At 56.0% G+C, this 13,513-nt stretch overlaps 1 protein-coding gene across 6 annotated transcripts; it reads left to right on the forward strand.

Moving 5' to 3' along the window:
• Nucleotides 1-913: 913 nt before the first annotated feature.
• IP6K3 (inositol hexakisphosphate kinase 3) lies at nucleotides 914-12,870 on the forward strand. Of its 6 annotated transcripts, none has more exons than XM_065649418.1 (6): nucleotides 914-1,045; nucleotides 5,581-5,881; nucleotides 8,657-8,867; nucleotides 9,312-9,484; nucleotides 10,158-10,333; nucleotides 11,428-12,870. In XM_065649418.1, the coding sequence occupies exons 2-6, from the start codon at nucleotides 5,683-5,685 to the stop codon at nucleotides 11,896-11,898; spliced, it is 1,230 nt and encodes a 409-aa protein (XP_065505490.1). In that variant the 5' UTR covers nucleotides 914-1,045; nucleotides 5,581-5,682; the 3' UTR covers nucleotides 11,899-12,870. The 6 variants fall into 6 exon arrangements, with proteins under 6 accessions (XP_065505490.1, XP_065505489.1, XP_065505494.1 ...); XM_065649417.1 differs by lacking the exon at nucleotides 914-1,045 and adding an exon at nucleotides 2,069-2,167; XM_065649422.1 differs by lacking the exon at nucleotides 914-1,045 and adding an exon at nucleotides 2,998-3,154.
• Nucleotides 12,871-13,513: the final 643 nt, after the last annotated feature.

The following is a 13,513-nucleotide window of genomic DNA, read 5'->3' on the forward strand; positions in this document are numbered from 1 at the left end:
CGTGCCACCACGAACCTCAGCTTCTTCAAAGTCCGCTCCTGAAGCGGCACGTTCGTGAATCATCGTTGTGTAACTTCTGTGGCTGTGGTTGACTCACTCGTGTTTGGTTAGAGAAACATTTAATGAATCTCATCACGTAGGTCTGGGTGACAAAGGGGGAGGTTTCCACGGGCGCAGGAGGTGGCTCCGACCCGCTCGGGACTTTGGGGGGTCCGGCTGCCTCCCCGGGGCTGGGCCATTGCGAAGGGAGCAAAGGGAACATGAGGCTCCATCCTCTGAACCCCCATTCCTCTTCAGCTGCTTTTCCCCAGTCGGGTTGCTAAGTTACAGCTGAAATACAGTCAAGGTTAGGAAATAGTCTTCAGTTTGGTGTAATTGCATGTGCCAGAGGATGTTTGCTTTGAACCAAGCTGCCATGATGTTTTCTGTCACAGTCTCCCCCCCGTGTCCCTTCTTTCATTTGCTGTCTTGAGAGCAGAGATGTTTTCCTGCCGCACTCGCTGCCGAGCTCCTGCTTGCTCTGCACGAGCTGCACGGAGGATCCTGTGGTCCCAGCAGTTTCCCAGAAGCCCGGGGCTGTTCAGAGAACAGGGAATAGCCGGGTTCTTCATCCCCCTGCCCTGCTCCCCTTACAACCAGAGTTGCTAAATCCCCCTCCCACTTTCTTGCAAAGTATTAAGTTTCTATAAATAAATTCTCCAATGGTGGGCTGACAAAGCCATTGCATCCCCTTACTGTCAAAAAGGAAAATATGTACCAACAAGGAATCTAAAATAAAATTTGCCCTTTATGTTTTCATTTCCTGCTTCCATTTAAAGGCTTTCACGTTAAATGTTTTGTCTCCCGCTGAGACGACAGCTGATGCTGCGCCTTATTTACGGGCGCAGAGTCAGGGCGCTGCGCCAGTTCTCCTGGAAAGATCGGCGTGAACCGGAGAGGAGCGGCACGGCCACTGCGTCCCGCCCGGGCGCTGGAGCAATCGCTCCCAACGCCTCCCCCGGAATTTCCACCCGGCTCCGCTCAACCTCCCAAGAGCAGCCTCCAGGTAGGTGTTGCAAAAGGTTTGTGTGGCCGTTAATGAACGGACCCTGGGGACACAAGAGCGAGGGCTGAGTCCTGCAGGCTCCAACACGGGGACCAGACATCAGCGCTGACCTCGAAGGAGCAAATTCTGCTTGTAGGGACACTTGTGCAAGGCTGGTGATGTCTGATGCAAAGCCCACGGTGTGTCTGAATTGGCTCTCCAGGACAAGGAGAAGCCCCGTGTGTTGTGGAAACCTCGCGTGGCCTTGACCTGTCTTTGGCCAGGGGCAGCGTGTGGGCCCTGCCCTGCGGGAGGCCCCGTGTCCCCCTTCCCCGCGCCCCCCTTCTCCGGCTCCTGGCAGAGCAGCAGCTCCCTGGGGACGTGTTTTTGGGTGGCAGGAGGACACCGGAGCCTCCGCTGACGGAGGAGACCACCTGCCCCGTGTCACTTCACAGGGACCTCCCGTAGGGCCGGGTTCAGTGTTGACATCGCGGCTCCAAAACAGCTCCCGGGACCCGAGCGGCGTCAGCCGGGGGGTGAGGAGCTGGGAGCAGGGCCGGCTCGCGGGGGCAGCTGAGCCGCTTCCCTGTAAGACAGCTCCGAAACGGGTCCGGGGTGTCCCCACACCCCTGTTAGCTCAGTGGTTCACGCTGTCCCGCAGCATCGCGGCTCCTCTTGCCACCTCCCTCCCACGATCGCGGCCTCTGCCCCGTCCTCCCCTGCATCGCCCCAGCGTGTTTCCCCACACAGGGAGCAAAAAGCTGTGGTTTTTTGGTTTTTTGGGTTTTTTTTGCTGGGAGCTAATAACTGTTGTTTTCCCTGAGAGACGATCGCACAAGGGAGCAGAGCACGGCCGTGCTTTCTGGAAAGCCTCGCACGCACCGGCCCCTTCTCCCTCCACCCTTCGCCCTTCGCACATGTGGCTTTGCTTTCCTCCGGCGCCCCAGGGAGCCTCTCCCGGTCAAAGCTCAGCGTCAGCTGGACATTCCAGGCGTTGCGGCCCTGGCGCACTGGTCAGGTGATGGCACAAATGCCCGCGGGCTCCCCCGCTCCCGCATTTCTCAGCCTCCAAGCGCAGTGAGCAGCGGCGGGAACCCCGGCGCAGGCAGCGCCCGAGCCCCGCGCTCCCCGCGCTCCCCGCAGGTGAGGTCCTGGGGCTCCCGCAGCACCCGCCGCCTGCCAGGGCGCGACGGATCCGGGCAGGAGGGACCAGCGCTTGATTTTGGGGAGCGGGCAGGATATCATCAGGAAGGCTCCAAGCAGAGCTGTGGCTTGTGGGAAGGGACAGGAGCGAGGGGACAGCCGGCACCTGGGGGCTGGTGACAATTTCTAGAGCGACCCGGGGTCTGCAGAAAACGAACCTGGTGGCTTTTGACTCTCTGTCGCGCTCATGGCATCGCCGTAAAGCGCAGGGCTGGTCGGCAGAGGGGCGGGTGCTGTTTGGTGGTGTGAAAGGCAGAAATTGGGCAGGGGAGTGAGAGGGGCCGTGCCCTTTCTCGCCGGCCGCAGCGGCACCGTGTCCCCATCCCGCAGCGCTGCTGGCAGCTCCAGGCTGGCTCCTGCAGTCCAAAGGGACGTTCCCATGTCCCGTGGGGACGCTCAGCCCTCACCCACCCCACTGACACCCTGCGCTGCCTCCCAGTGCCCGCGGCAGCCCCGGGGATGGGCAAGGGGCCATGAGCGGGTGCCAGCCCCCCATAATGTGACCCACATCCCCCTCCATCGATCCTGCTGCTCCCCACAGAGCAGCCAAATCGATCCTTCCATGCGGCAAACTGAACCTTTACATCCTCTTCGTGAGGGACGTGGGGACCAGTCATCAACTTTACAAACATCATTTTCTTTCATGAAAGGAAATACAAGATAAAAGAGCTGAGGGTTTCTGCACGTGAGGATTTATGGCAGGCTGGGTAGAGCTGGGTTTCTTGCTGAGGGCTGAGCTTTTCTCTCCCGGCACGATGCCGCCCTGCAACTATTTCTGGCGTGGCTGCAGTCAGGGGAAGAGCAGGACAGGCAGATCTGGGGGTTCGCCGGGGCTGCAGCCGCTCGCCCGCCCGCCTGCTCGGCCCCAGGCTGCTCCAGCGGAACCAGCGGGAGTTTCCTTCTGGCCGAGGCATGCGGAGCGCCGAGGTGCGAGGCCAAAGCCCAAGGGGAACCGGGGCGACTGGGGCGGCTGGGCTCTGCGAAGCGACCTGCACCCTGCTCTGGGACGGGATCATCCGGCTCAGCTCCGGTGCCAAGAGCTACGGACATGCAGGTCTCTTCAAATTAATAGCTAATTTGTTTTCTTGCCTTTTAACAAAAGGGGAAAAAAAAAAAAAAAGTTAGCAGTGCCCTCCAGTGCTTGAAGCCCGAGTTTGCAGCGGGTGCTGTGGGGTGCGCCGGGGCGCCCGGTCCCCGCGGGTGACGCTGCTGACCAGGATATTTAAGGCTAAGATCATGGTCTGGTGCTGACAGAGCACTTGTTGTTTAAGTGATTCTGGTTTTTAATATTTCAAAGCATTTCTGCTCGGCCCTTCGCGAGCTGCGGGCTCTGCCCGGGCTGGCGGTGTTTGCCCCGTGTCAGACCCGGAGCCACAGCGGTTCTGCTGGGATGGGACTGAGTGAGTGACACTAATTAAAGATTAAGGAATTTAATCTGCTTGATTTCTTTTGGCTGTGTTTAGCATCAGGAATAAATAACCAGTTCAGCTCAGACTCTTTTGACATTTGGCCCTAAACGAGGGCAGGAGGGAGGTGACGGTACCCGGCACCGGTGTCCCCGAAAGCCCCGGCTCGTGCTGCGGCGCCGGCACGTCCCGGCACTTGGGCAAACGCAGAACTGGGTCTGTGTGAGGGCAGCGATGGGGCCGCGATGGGCGGGGAGGGAAGGGGGATGTTCCGGTGGTCGCTGGGAGATGCAGATGTTTTAAAGTATCTTGGCTTTTGTTTTCTGGAGAGGGGAGTTCTCTATACAGAGAAGTATTTTCCTTCCCCAATATTTTCTGACTCATCTTCATCTGCAGTGCCTGGGCTGCCTTTTTTTTTTTTCCCTCTAGAGGAAAAATATTCAAGGTTTCTGGTTCTGAGGATACAGATTTATCTGTAATTCCATGTATTTTTAGTGACGTAAATATCTTTTGGCATTCACGACAACTTGAGCCGGCAGAGGTGATTTGTTTCAGGAGTGTCTTGTTTCAGAGGAGCTCAGAGCAGCTCAGTAAGTGTTTGCGGTAACATTTATCTGCTCCGAATGGACAAGCTGCTTCAGAGCAAAACCTAAATGAAAAGAGCCCCTTTCTCTCACCGCCTGTCTCGCTCTGAGTGTTGCTCAAGAGAAAACAATAAGAGCCTTAGCAAATTGTGGGTTTTTTCCCCCCAACTCGCTTTGCAGTACCAAGGTCGCCAGGATTTTCAGTGTGTTATGTCAGCCAAGTTTCAGCCTTGGACTGTCTCCGAAGCAATAAATACCGGATTGAAGTCATGTTGTGCTCCCTGCTCCACAGAGGTGCTATGACAAATCCGCCTGCTTTTTGCTTTTGGCTTTTCTCCTTATTTTTAAGGTGGGGAGGAGAGAGAAAAAAAACAAACCCACACAACAAACCCACAGCTTTCAAGGGAGAAATCCTCTTTAAAAGTTGCTGCAACTTAACAAAATGCTAAATGCTTTTATTAACTTCTTGAAAAGCTCTGAAGAGCTCCTTTCTTCCCGGCTGAAAAGCTCTCATCTGAGCGCCCTGGCTTTGTTCCTCGCGCCAGTACCGGCTGGTAATTGTAGAGCAGAAATTCCTCTCCTAAGTGTGAGGCGATGAAATAATACAAAAACGGGCGGGGGGGGATAAAAACCACCTTGAGGGAAGGTGAAGGAGCTGCTCCGTGTGTTTCGGGGTAGGAGGGGCTGCTCCCCCCTTCTGTGCCTTCATCCCACTCCATCCCCCTCCTCCGGGCAAAACACAAAACGGGCACCTGCGCCGAGGGCTCGTGTGCTCCAGGTTTAATTGCGGCAGGAGGAGCGTGAAGGGAAATGGGAGCAGCCGCGCGTTGGCTCCCTGTTGAAGGCTGAGGAACACGCTGCATTTCGGGGTTCGGGCTCCCCGGCTGGGCTGTGGGTTCTGCAGAAGGGGCAGGAGATGCTGCTGAGCCCACGGGCAGCGTCGGGGCGCAGGGGCTGCCTGGGGGTGAGCTTGCAGGGGCTTTATTCATAAACCTGCTTTGCAAGGAGTGTCCCGGCTTGGGGAGGACGGAGAGCATCATTAACGCTGTCTCACAAGGCAACCTGGGGCTGTTCCACAGCAAGGGGTGTCCTCAGTGCAGAGTATTAATAACCCAGCACTGCTGGTCCCAGGAATGTCCTGATCCAGCAGCTCTGGCGAGGCCACAACCTTCACTTGGTAGCTCTGCTCGATCATTCCCTCCTGTTTCTTTTGTCCCAAACAGGTCTAAATCGGGTCTTTTCTGGACCCCACCTCTCAGCCCCACGGCACCTAAAGAGCTCATCCTGCCCAGCCCGGGATGCTGGTGGCTTTGCCACGTCTTGTCTCCCTTTCTCACGCTCCTCGATACTCTCTGTTTTGCAGACACCGTTGGTGACAACGCAGCGCAGGTGCCGACTGGCCCAAACCCCAGTGAGCCCCCGTCGCTGCCGCTGAGGAGGAACAAGCCCCCGGCCGCCCCTCGCCATGGTGGGGCAGAGCCCGCGGGACCCCCGCGCGGGCAGGACCCCCGTCCTCCTGGAGCCCTTCGTCCACCAGGTGGGCGGCCACGTCAGCGTGATGAAGTACGACGAGCACACGGTCTGCAAGCCCCTGGTCTCGCAGGAGCTGAGCTTCTACCAGGCGCTGCCCCTGGCCATGAGGCAGTTCACGCCGCAGTACAAAGGTGGGGACGGGGGCCGGGGCTGCGGGTCGGGGCCGCCACCGGGATGGCCCCCCGGGCTGGGACAAGGGCAGCGCGGGGGCCACGGCTGGCTCGGGGCTGTGCCCCATCGCTCGGGCAGGGTTCGCAGAGCGCAGGAGCGGGGCTGGGGGGCTGGGGGGACTCTGTGCTGTCTGATGAGGGTTAATTGCACCAGGAGATCGTCCCCGCCGCCCACCCTCCTGCTGCCACGGTCAGCCTTGCTAAAGCAGGGGACTCGTCCTGTCAAACAGGGCTGAAACGGGTCTGTTCTCAGCTATCAAAAGTCAGCGCTTGGCGTCCAGGGGGTCCCAGCACTTTTTAAAGCCATCCTCCCTCCATCATTCCCTCACTATTTCTGCTTTTACTGCCAGACTTGTGCTGCTCATAAAGCTCCCGACCCTGGATTTTTGCGAGAGGCGAGGAGCTCAGCTGGCACGTAAAAACTTAAAATATCTTTTGGTCCTTCGGCGTGACAGAAAAGAGCTCCAAGTGGCAGCTGCGGTTTCCATGCGCTTCCAACCCATCTCTCCCTTCCCCAGAAAGTCAGGAGCCATTACAGGGTATGGAACAATATTAAAAAGATGTTTAAGAAAGGAAACAAGTCTTCCTCTAAGCCATTTCATGAGCCGGGGCCGGGTGCTGGAGACCTGGGCCCTGCTCTGGCTCTCTAATAAAGACATTGAGCAGTCCCAGCTCATCACTTCAGGGTGGCCTGGTTATTAATACTTTTTGTCTTCTTTTTCTCTTTTATTGCAAGTCCCAGTGAGTTTTGTGATGAAGGGTAATTAAATAGCAATTCTTCTCTAATTTAGCATTGGGCACACACATTTCTTATTCTAACTGTCCCAGCTCTGACTGCCGGGCAAATTAAAAAGGTGGAACATTTTCCCAGGAGGGTGATGGGGGTGATGAGCATCAGGGGGAATAACCCTGAGGTCTCCACCACCCGTGCACACGTGTCCGTGCTCCTCATCTCTATTCTTAGGCTGCAGGGAGGGATGACTGGGGACCATTATGTAATGGTGACATTATGTGCAGTGTTGATCAAATGTCATCATTCAACTCTAACACCGAGGTGGCTGCTTAAAAAATGTCTCCTGCTCACGTACGCATCCCAGGCAGGTTGGTGACCTTGGGCCAGGCTTTTCCCCCACCATCCCCTGCAAAGCTCTGCCTGCCCTGAGCTGAGCTTGCAAGGGGATGCTGGACTTGTTCTCAAGCCCAGTTCTGCTCAGATTCTTGTTGCACGTGGCATTAAATGAATGCACTTGTAAATTTAAAAATAAATCTGTGAGGGTAGAGCTACATAGCAAAGCGCTCCTGAGGATCACCAGGATGCCACTGGCATGGTGACAGCTCCTGAAAATACCCGCTGGTGCTGGGCAGGAGGGATACGAGGCTTTCGGCGGCACCAAAGGGCGAGCAAAGAGCAGCATCTGAACACACCTTTGCTCCCCAAGAGCTGTTTTCTGGTCGCACTCGGAGAGCGGGTTGGCAGCCGGCTGACAGTGTTGCTTTGCACTTGCAGCACAAATGCAAAACCCGTACGGCAGCACACCAGGAAACAAAAGTGTTTCTCGGGCTGAGGTGCAGGTTTTTGAAGGCAGAGTTTTCAGCTGGAAGGAGCGAGAGGATCACGTTCCCTGGCAATTTAACTGCTCGTTCCTGCCTTTGAAAATCTCCCCATTAATTTTCATTCTAATGTAAGATACTTAAGAACTCTTAGTTTCATGCTATATATAACTTTTTTAGGGCCAGATTGTTAGCACTATGCAAATGAGCACAGCTCCATTGACTTGCAGATATGTAATTGGGACAGTTTTTAAGGTTACAGGCTGCTGTAGCGCCATAACCGAGGCGGAGCGCTAGATTGGGAATTGAGGACTCTGTTCGCCTTAAAGTGACTTTTAAAAAAGAAAAAGTCTTTGATTTAGGCAAAAGATATGCTGGCTTCTTTCTGTGCCTACCTCCCCTGAAAACTCAGCCTTTCCCATAAAGGTCAGAGCGTCTGGTACACGAGACGTGGCCATTCCGGCGCTGTCACCTGAGACACGGCCGTCCCCGTGCCAGCGATGGGCCAAATGTGCGACAGGCTGGACGGGATCTGAGCCCGAGGATTCTGCTGCAGTCAGGGAAAATTGCGATGCTGAAATACACAACGGGGTTTTAAGCACTTAGGGTGGGAAGTCACAATCCGTGGTCACGGGCTTGTTCCCCCCCGTGCACGAACACCCGACACGCGAGGGTCTGGTCCCCTGTCAGCCGCTGGGGTGCTGGTCCTTGTGCTTGGGGACACGACCATGACAACGTGCGGCATCCAGGTCGTGCCTGCGCCGCCGCCCTCGCTCCAGGGGCTCTCCAGTTAAAGGAGGCAGTTGGCACGCTGGTGTCTTTGGAAAATTCCGTGTCCCCAACCCTCCCTTTGCTTCCTACCAATGAAAAGCATTCCCAGCCTTGCCCTGTCTTGATAAATGAGATCTAAATCCCTTGTTATAAATAAGTCTGAAGCTCCCGGTCCAACGTGGGGGTCTTTCCTGGGTCATTCGTGGCACAGCAGAGGCTGGAGGGATGAGGACAAAGGAACATGTTCCAGCCAAGTGTTTGTTGGACCTCAAACCGGAGTGGGACCGGTGTGAGCGGCCACTACAGCGGGAGGCAGCGGCTGCCAAGCGCTTGGGAAGGCTGGGCCACCTCGGGCTGGTGCAGCTGGAGTACAGTAACCCAGGGGTTAATCCCATTCTGGTTTGTTCTTCCCAGGCATCGTTTCCGTGCACCTCAAGAAGGACAGCCTGGGCAACCTGACGCTGCTCGCCAGCCCCAGCCTGCAGCCCGAGGGCTGCGGCCGGCGGGACGACGCTGTCGGCGACCCCTCGGTCACCATATGGCACAAATGCGCGTGGGCGGCCGGCAGCGACCGCGCACTCGTCACCTGGAGCCACACGCAGCTCAGCAAGACCTTCAAAGACAGGTGAGGGTCTGAGGGTCCTGCGAGCCCGAGGAACAACCCTCCGAGGGGAGCACATCCCTGCTTTGCTTCATCCCTCCTCGACATCAGCCCCTCCAAATTGGGAATCATTCCTATTGTGGGACAGCTCGCCCGTGTTGTGCCCGTTAGGTAGATTATAAATAGAGATTTCTGGTCATTGACACTGTGAATGGTGCTTTTCATAGGAGCCAAGCACACTTTGAATTATAATGGAATAAAACATTGGCACCCAGCAGGAGCTGGCTGTCTGAAAATTACACTTACGGAGTAACAAAGGCTCTCCGCAGGTTGGACACGATGAATACGTTTCCTTTGAGAGTCCCTGAAAATTCACCTTATCAAGTTTGAGGCTCTGCGTAAGGGCGGGAGGAATATTCTCTTCTGGAGCTCATAAACCAAGCGTGTTCCTTTGTGTGTTTTGTCCAGCTGCCCGGGGAAGGTGCTGCTGAGGCCAGAGCTGCAGTACCGCACAGACTCACTTCTGGAGGATGCAAACGGGAACCAGGCAGAGAGAAACAGCTCCAACCCCTGGGGACTGCGCTGTCACCGGCAGCACCTCAGCCGCTTGTCCTCCAAGCACAACGAGAACAAGCTGCACCGTATCCTCGTCCCGCTCTCCCCTCCAGCACAGTCTTGGCTACAAATAACAGCTAGTAATCAATGTATGTTTTATTGCGTCCCTCCTCTGCCCAGTCCCTTGGAATATACAGAATATACAGAATATAGTTGCTGTGTCATCTTCTCTCGCTGTTCCGTTGGACTAGATGATCCAAATCTGTCCCTTCCAACTGAAATATTCTATTCGATAAAAAATAAGAAAAAACCCCACCTTCCCATAAAGGGTATTCAGCATAAGTCAAGGAGCCCCTTGGCATGCATTTAAAACCACAACTATATAGGAATTAGCTGCCTCGCCTTTTATTTTCCCTATTACACTTCTTTACCCACCAGCCACGTGAGTAATGGGGTTTCACGGCTCCCCGCACCCACCGGAGCGAGCGCAGCGCTGGGCTGAGGTGTCGGATCCACCGCCCAGGGCCATCGTGTCACTGGAGAATGGAGCTGTTGGTGCTTTAATTGGTAGGACTGTACTACAGTAAATTAACAGAAATGGGCAGCAAGGGGCCTATAGCAATGACACGTTGGTAAAATTGGCTCAGAAAGTCTCGTTACGGTTGTGAGCTATTATGGAGAGCGTCAGCAGTCGCTGTGATTTAAAACCTCTTTCAATTAGAATTTAAAAGTATTGGGTTTCCCTTAACTGATGTTCAGAGTTTCTATTGCTTGAAAATGTGGTATCGAAATACAACTATCCCTGCATCCTGGACCTGAAGATGGGAACCCGGCAGCACGGCGACGATGCCTCGGAGGAGAAGAAAGCCCGGCACATCAAGAAGTGTGAGCAGAGCACGTCTGCGTCGCTGGGCGTGCGCGTCTGCGGGATGCAGGTGAGAGGGGCCTCGGTCCTGCTTGAAACCGAGCTGCAGATCTAAAGGGACTCCTGGCCGGTACAAACTGAAGCAGTTTTATTCTCATCTCCCACCAAACACGGGCTGAAAGAACTGGCCGCTCAGCTGTGTGTTCCGTCCTCACACGGGAGAGGATGCTCAGGGCATGCACACTGCACCACTGCCACCAGTACGAGCAGCTGGAACCAGCTTACCCCAGCTGAGAGTCTGCCTGTACATGAACAGACGCGCCTCTCGTGCTCAGCTCTTGCCTGCTGCACAAACAAGAAAACCAGAAAAGCACCCCGGAGTCCTGCTCGTGCCTTCCTGAGCTGTCACTGCAACAGCGAGGGGTTTATTTTATGCTAAATATTACGGTTCCTCTTGCTCAAAATCGCTGCCCTTCTTCCTAGGAACTGAAACCACACATTTGTTTCACTCACACTTCTCAAGCAGGTTTTGAAATGTTCTTCTGCTGTGCCTGAAGGATAATTATGAGAATGATGATTATAAAGCACATACATAGCGGTGTAAACACTTGGTGTCAAACCCCGTGTCCCTTTCTGGTCTCTGACATCCTTCTGTTGAGCAGATTATCCTTTAAATTACAACTGGTGTGTGAGCTAATTCTAAATTCCCTCCCTCATGTCTTAGTGTTACCAGAGCCTCACGTACAAACTCCTGTCTGCGTCTTGTCTCTCGGTGCTGGAGAAAGCAAGATCATTGCTGCCCATGCGCTACATATTGCGGGAGGGTGCAGAGCTGGGCTGTTCTGTGCTGCCACAGCCGGGGGGAAAACGCTGCAAATCACCAGTGACACGGCCGTGATTTACAGCTATTGGGGTTCCGCACAGGGGTGATTTATAGCAGTACAGCAGGAATCCGCACTGAATAGTTCAAGTCTCTAGAAAAGCCGGGAGGTGGGATTCAGCGAGAAGCTGGCAGTACACTGTCAGAACTGCTAGGTATTGCTCGACTGCACAGGATGTGTGTCCCATTGCTCAGCTTGGGCCTCAACTTTTATATTAGGGCAAAATGCAGAGCTTTGGTAAAACGGAACAACTGAATCTGGATTGTTTGTGTCTTTCCTCCAGGTTTACCAGGCGGACAAGGGCCACTTTCTGTGCAAGGACAAGTACTACGGCAGGAAACTCTCTCCGGAGGGGTTCAGGCAAACCCTGCAGCAGTTCCTGTGCAACGGGAACCAGCTCCGGACCGACCTGCTGGAGCCCATCGTCCTGCGGCTCAAAGCTCTGCTCGCCGTCATCAGGAAGCAAAGCTCGTACCGCTTCTACTCCAGCTCCCTCCTCATCATCTATGACGGGCAGGAGCAGAAGGAGAACACGACTCCCTTGGATAATCACCTTCACTTCCAAAAGCCAAACTGCACCACATCCCACGGCACCAACCCCTCCAGAGTCGATGTCCGGATGATTGACTTTGCCCACACCACGTTTAAAGGCTCCAAGTGCAACCACACCACTTATGACGGGCCAGACCACGGCTATATTTTCGGCCTGGAGAACCTCATCAAAATCTTTCAGAATATCTCAGAAGGAAAATGACAAATTCTGTGAAACAGCCTGGATTTGCTAGTGACCCACAGCCCTGAGAAGTCCCGCGCGGGGCGGTGGGACGGGAGCCTCGCGGCTGCGGGACGCGGCGGCAGCACGGACAGCTTGCTTGGGAAGTGCAAAATCGCCGCGTGCCGTCACTGAACTCGAGCGTAAAGAGCAGAGAGCTGAAAGAACCTGCTCCGTCTGCGATCAACCACAAGATTTATTTTCCTTTCTTGTTTTACTGCTGCCCTTGATTTATTCGTGAGCCAAAAGGAAGCGCTACTGGAAACAGTCTTAATGATAAAACAGGACCCGCTCGCCTCTGCACCGGTGAACCTGAGATTTGTGCATTTGAGCAAGACTAAGAAAACGCGCTGGCAGGTCTGAGCAGCGTCACCTTCGATTGTGCTCCACGCGATGAACCGGATGAAAAGACACGAGCGAGGCAGAAAAACGCACTATCGGACGGGTGTGGAAACACAAACAAGATGCTGCAGAGGTTTGCGCTGCTTTGGGTGTAAAGCTGAGACCAAACCCCGACCTTGCGGAGGTTTAACGGCCCTGCGGGATTAGCACAGGGCACCTTTCTGGAACTTTCCAAGCCAGAGGCTCCGTAGGGGCGGGAAGTATGGGGATGCGATGATTCAGTCAGATGTCAGTCACAAGGAACATTCACATCAAGGTATTTTTGCTTAATAAAAGAGAAAAATTAAGAAAAAAAAAAAAAGGTGAGATTGAGTCAGGGACTAGATACGAAAGGTCACCTAGAAATTATTTGATACAAAGACTGTGTGTGTGTTGGGAAGGGACAATAACCAAAGACTCACAGTAATGTTTACAGCTTTTGCGGACAGATCTGATTACTGCCGTGGAACAAGCACAATTAACTCCCGCATGGTGCGGGAAACCCGGAGGAGGAGGAGCCGCTACGGAGCCCCGCACCGGGGCGTGGGGATCGCAATAAAATTGTTGAAGCAACTCCCGCGTCCGTGCCCGCGCCCGCCCCCGTGTCCGTGTCCCTGCCCGCGTCCCTGCCCGCCCCCGTGTCCGTGTCCCTGCCCGTGTCCGTGTCCGCGTCCCTGCCCGCCCCCGTGTCCGTGTCCCTGCCCGTGTCCGTGTCGTGCCCGCCCCCGTGTCCGTGTCCCTGCCCGCCCCCATGTCCGTCCCCGCCCCCGTGTCCGTGTCCCTGCCCGTGTCCATGTCGTGCCCGCCCCCGTGTCCGTGTCCCTGCCCGTGTCCGTGCCCGCCTCCGTGTCCGTGTCCCTGCCCGTGTCCGTGTCGTGCCCGCCCCCGTGTCCGTGTCCCGCCCGCCCCCATGTCCGTGTCCCTGCCCGCGTCCCTGCCCGCCCCCGTGTCCGTGCCCGCCCCCGCGTCCGTGTCCGTGCCCGCCCCCGTGTCCGTGTCGTGTCCGTGCCCGCGCCCGCCCCCGTGTCCGTGCCCGCCCCCGTGCCCGTGTCCATGCCCGTGCCCGCCCCCGCGCCCGCCCCCGCGCCCGCCCCCGCGCCCGCCCCCGCGCCCGCCCCCGCGCCCGTCCCCGTGACCGCCCCCGTGACCGCCCCCGCGCCCGCCCCCGTGCCCGCCCCCGTGTCCGTGTCCCTGCCCGCCCCCGTGACCGCCCCCG

This window comes from Caloenas nicobarica, chromosome 21 (genome assembly GCF_036013445.1).
Source record: "Caloenas nicobarica isolate bCalNic1 chromosome 21, bCalNic1.hap1, whole genome shotgun sequence".
Classification (NCBI taxonomy): domain Eukaryota; kingdom Metazoa; phylum Chordata; class Aves; order Columbiformes; family Columbidae; genus Caloenas; species Caloenas nicobarica.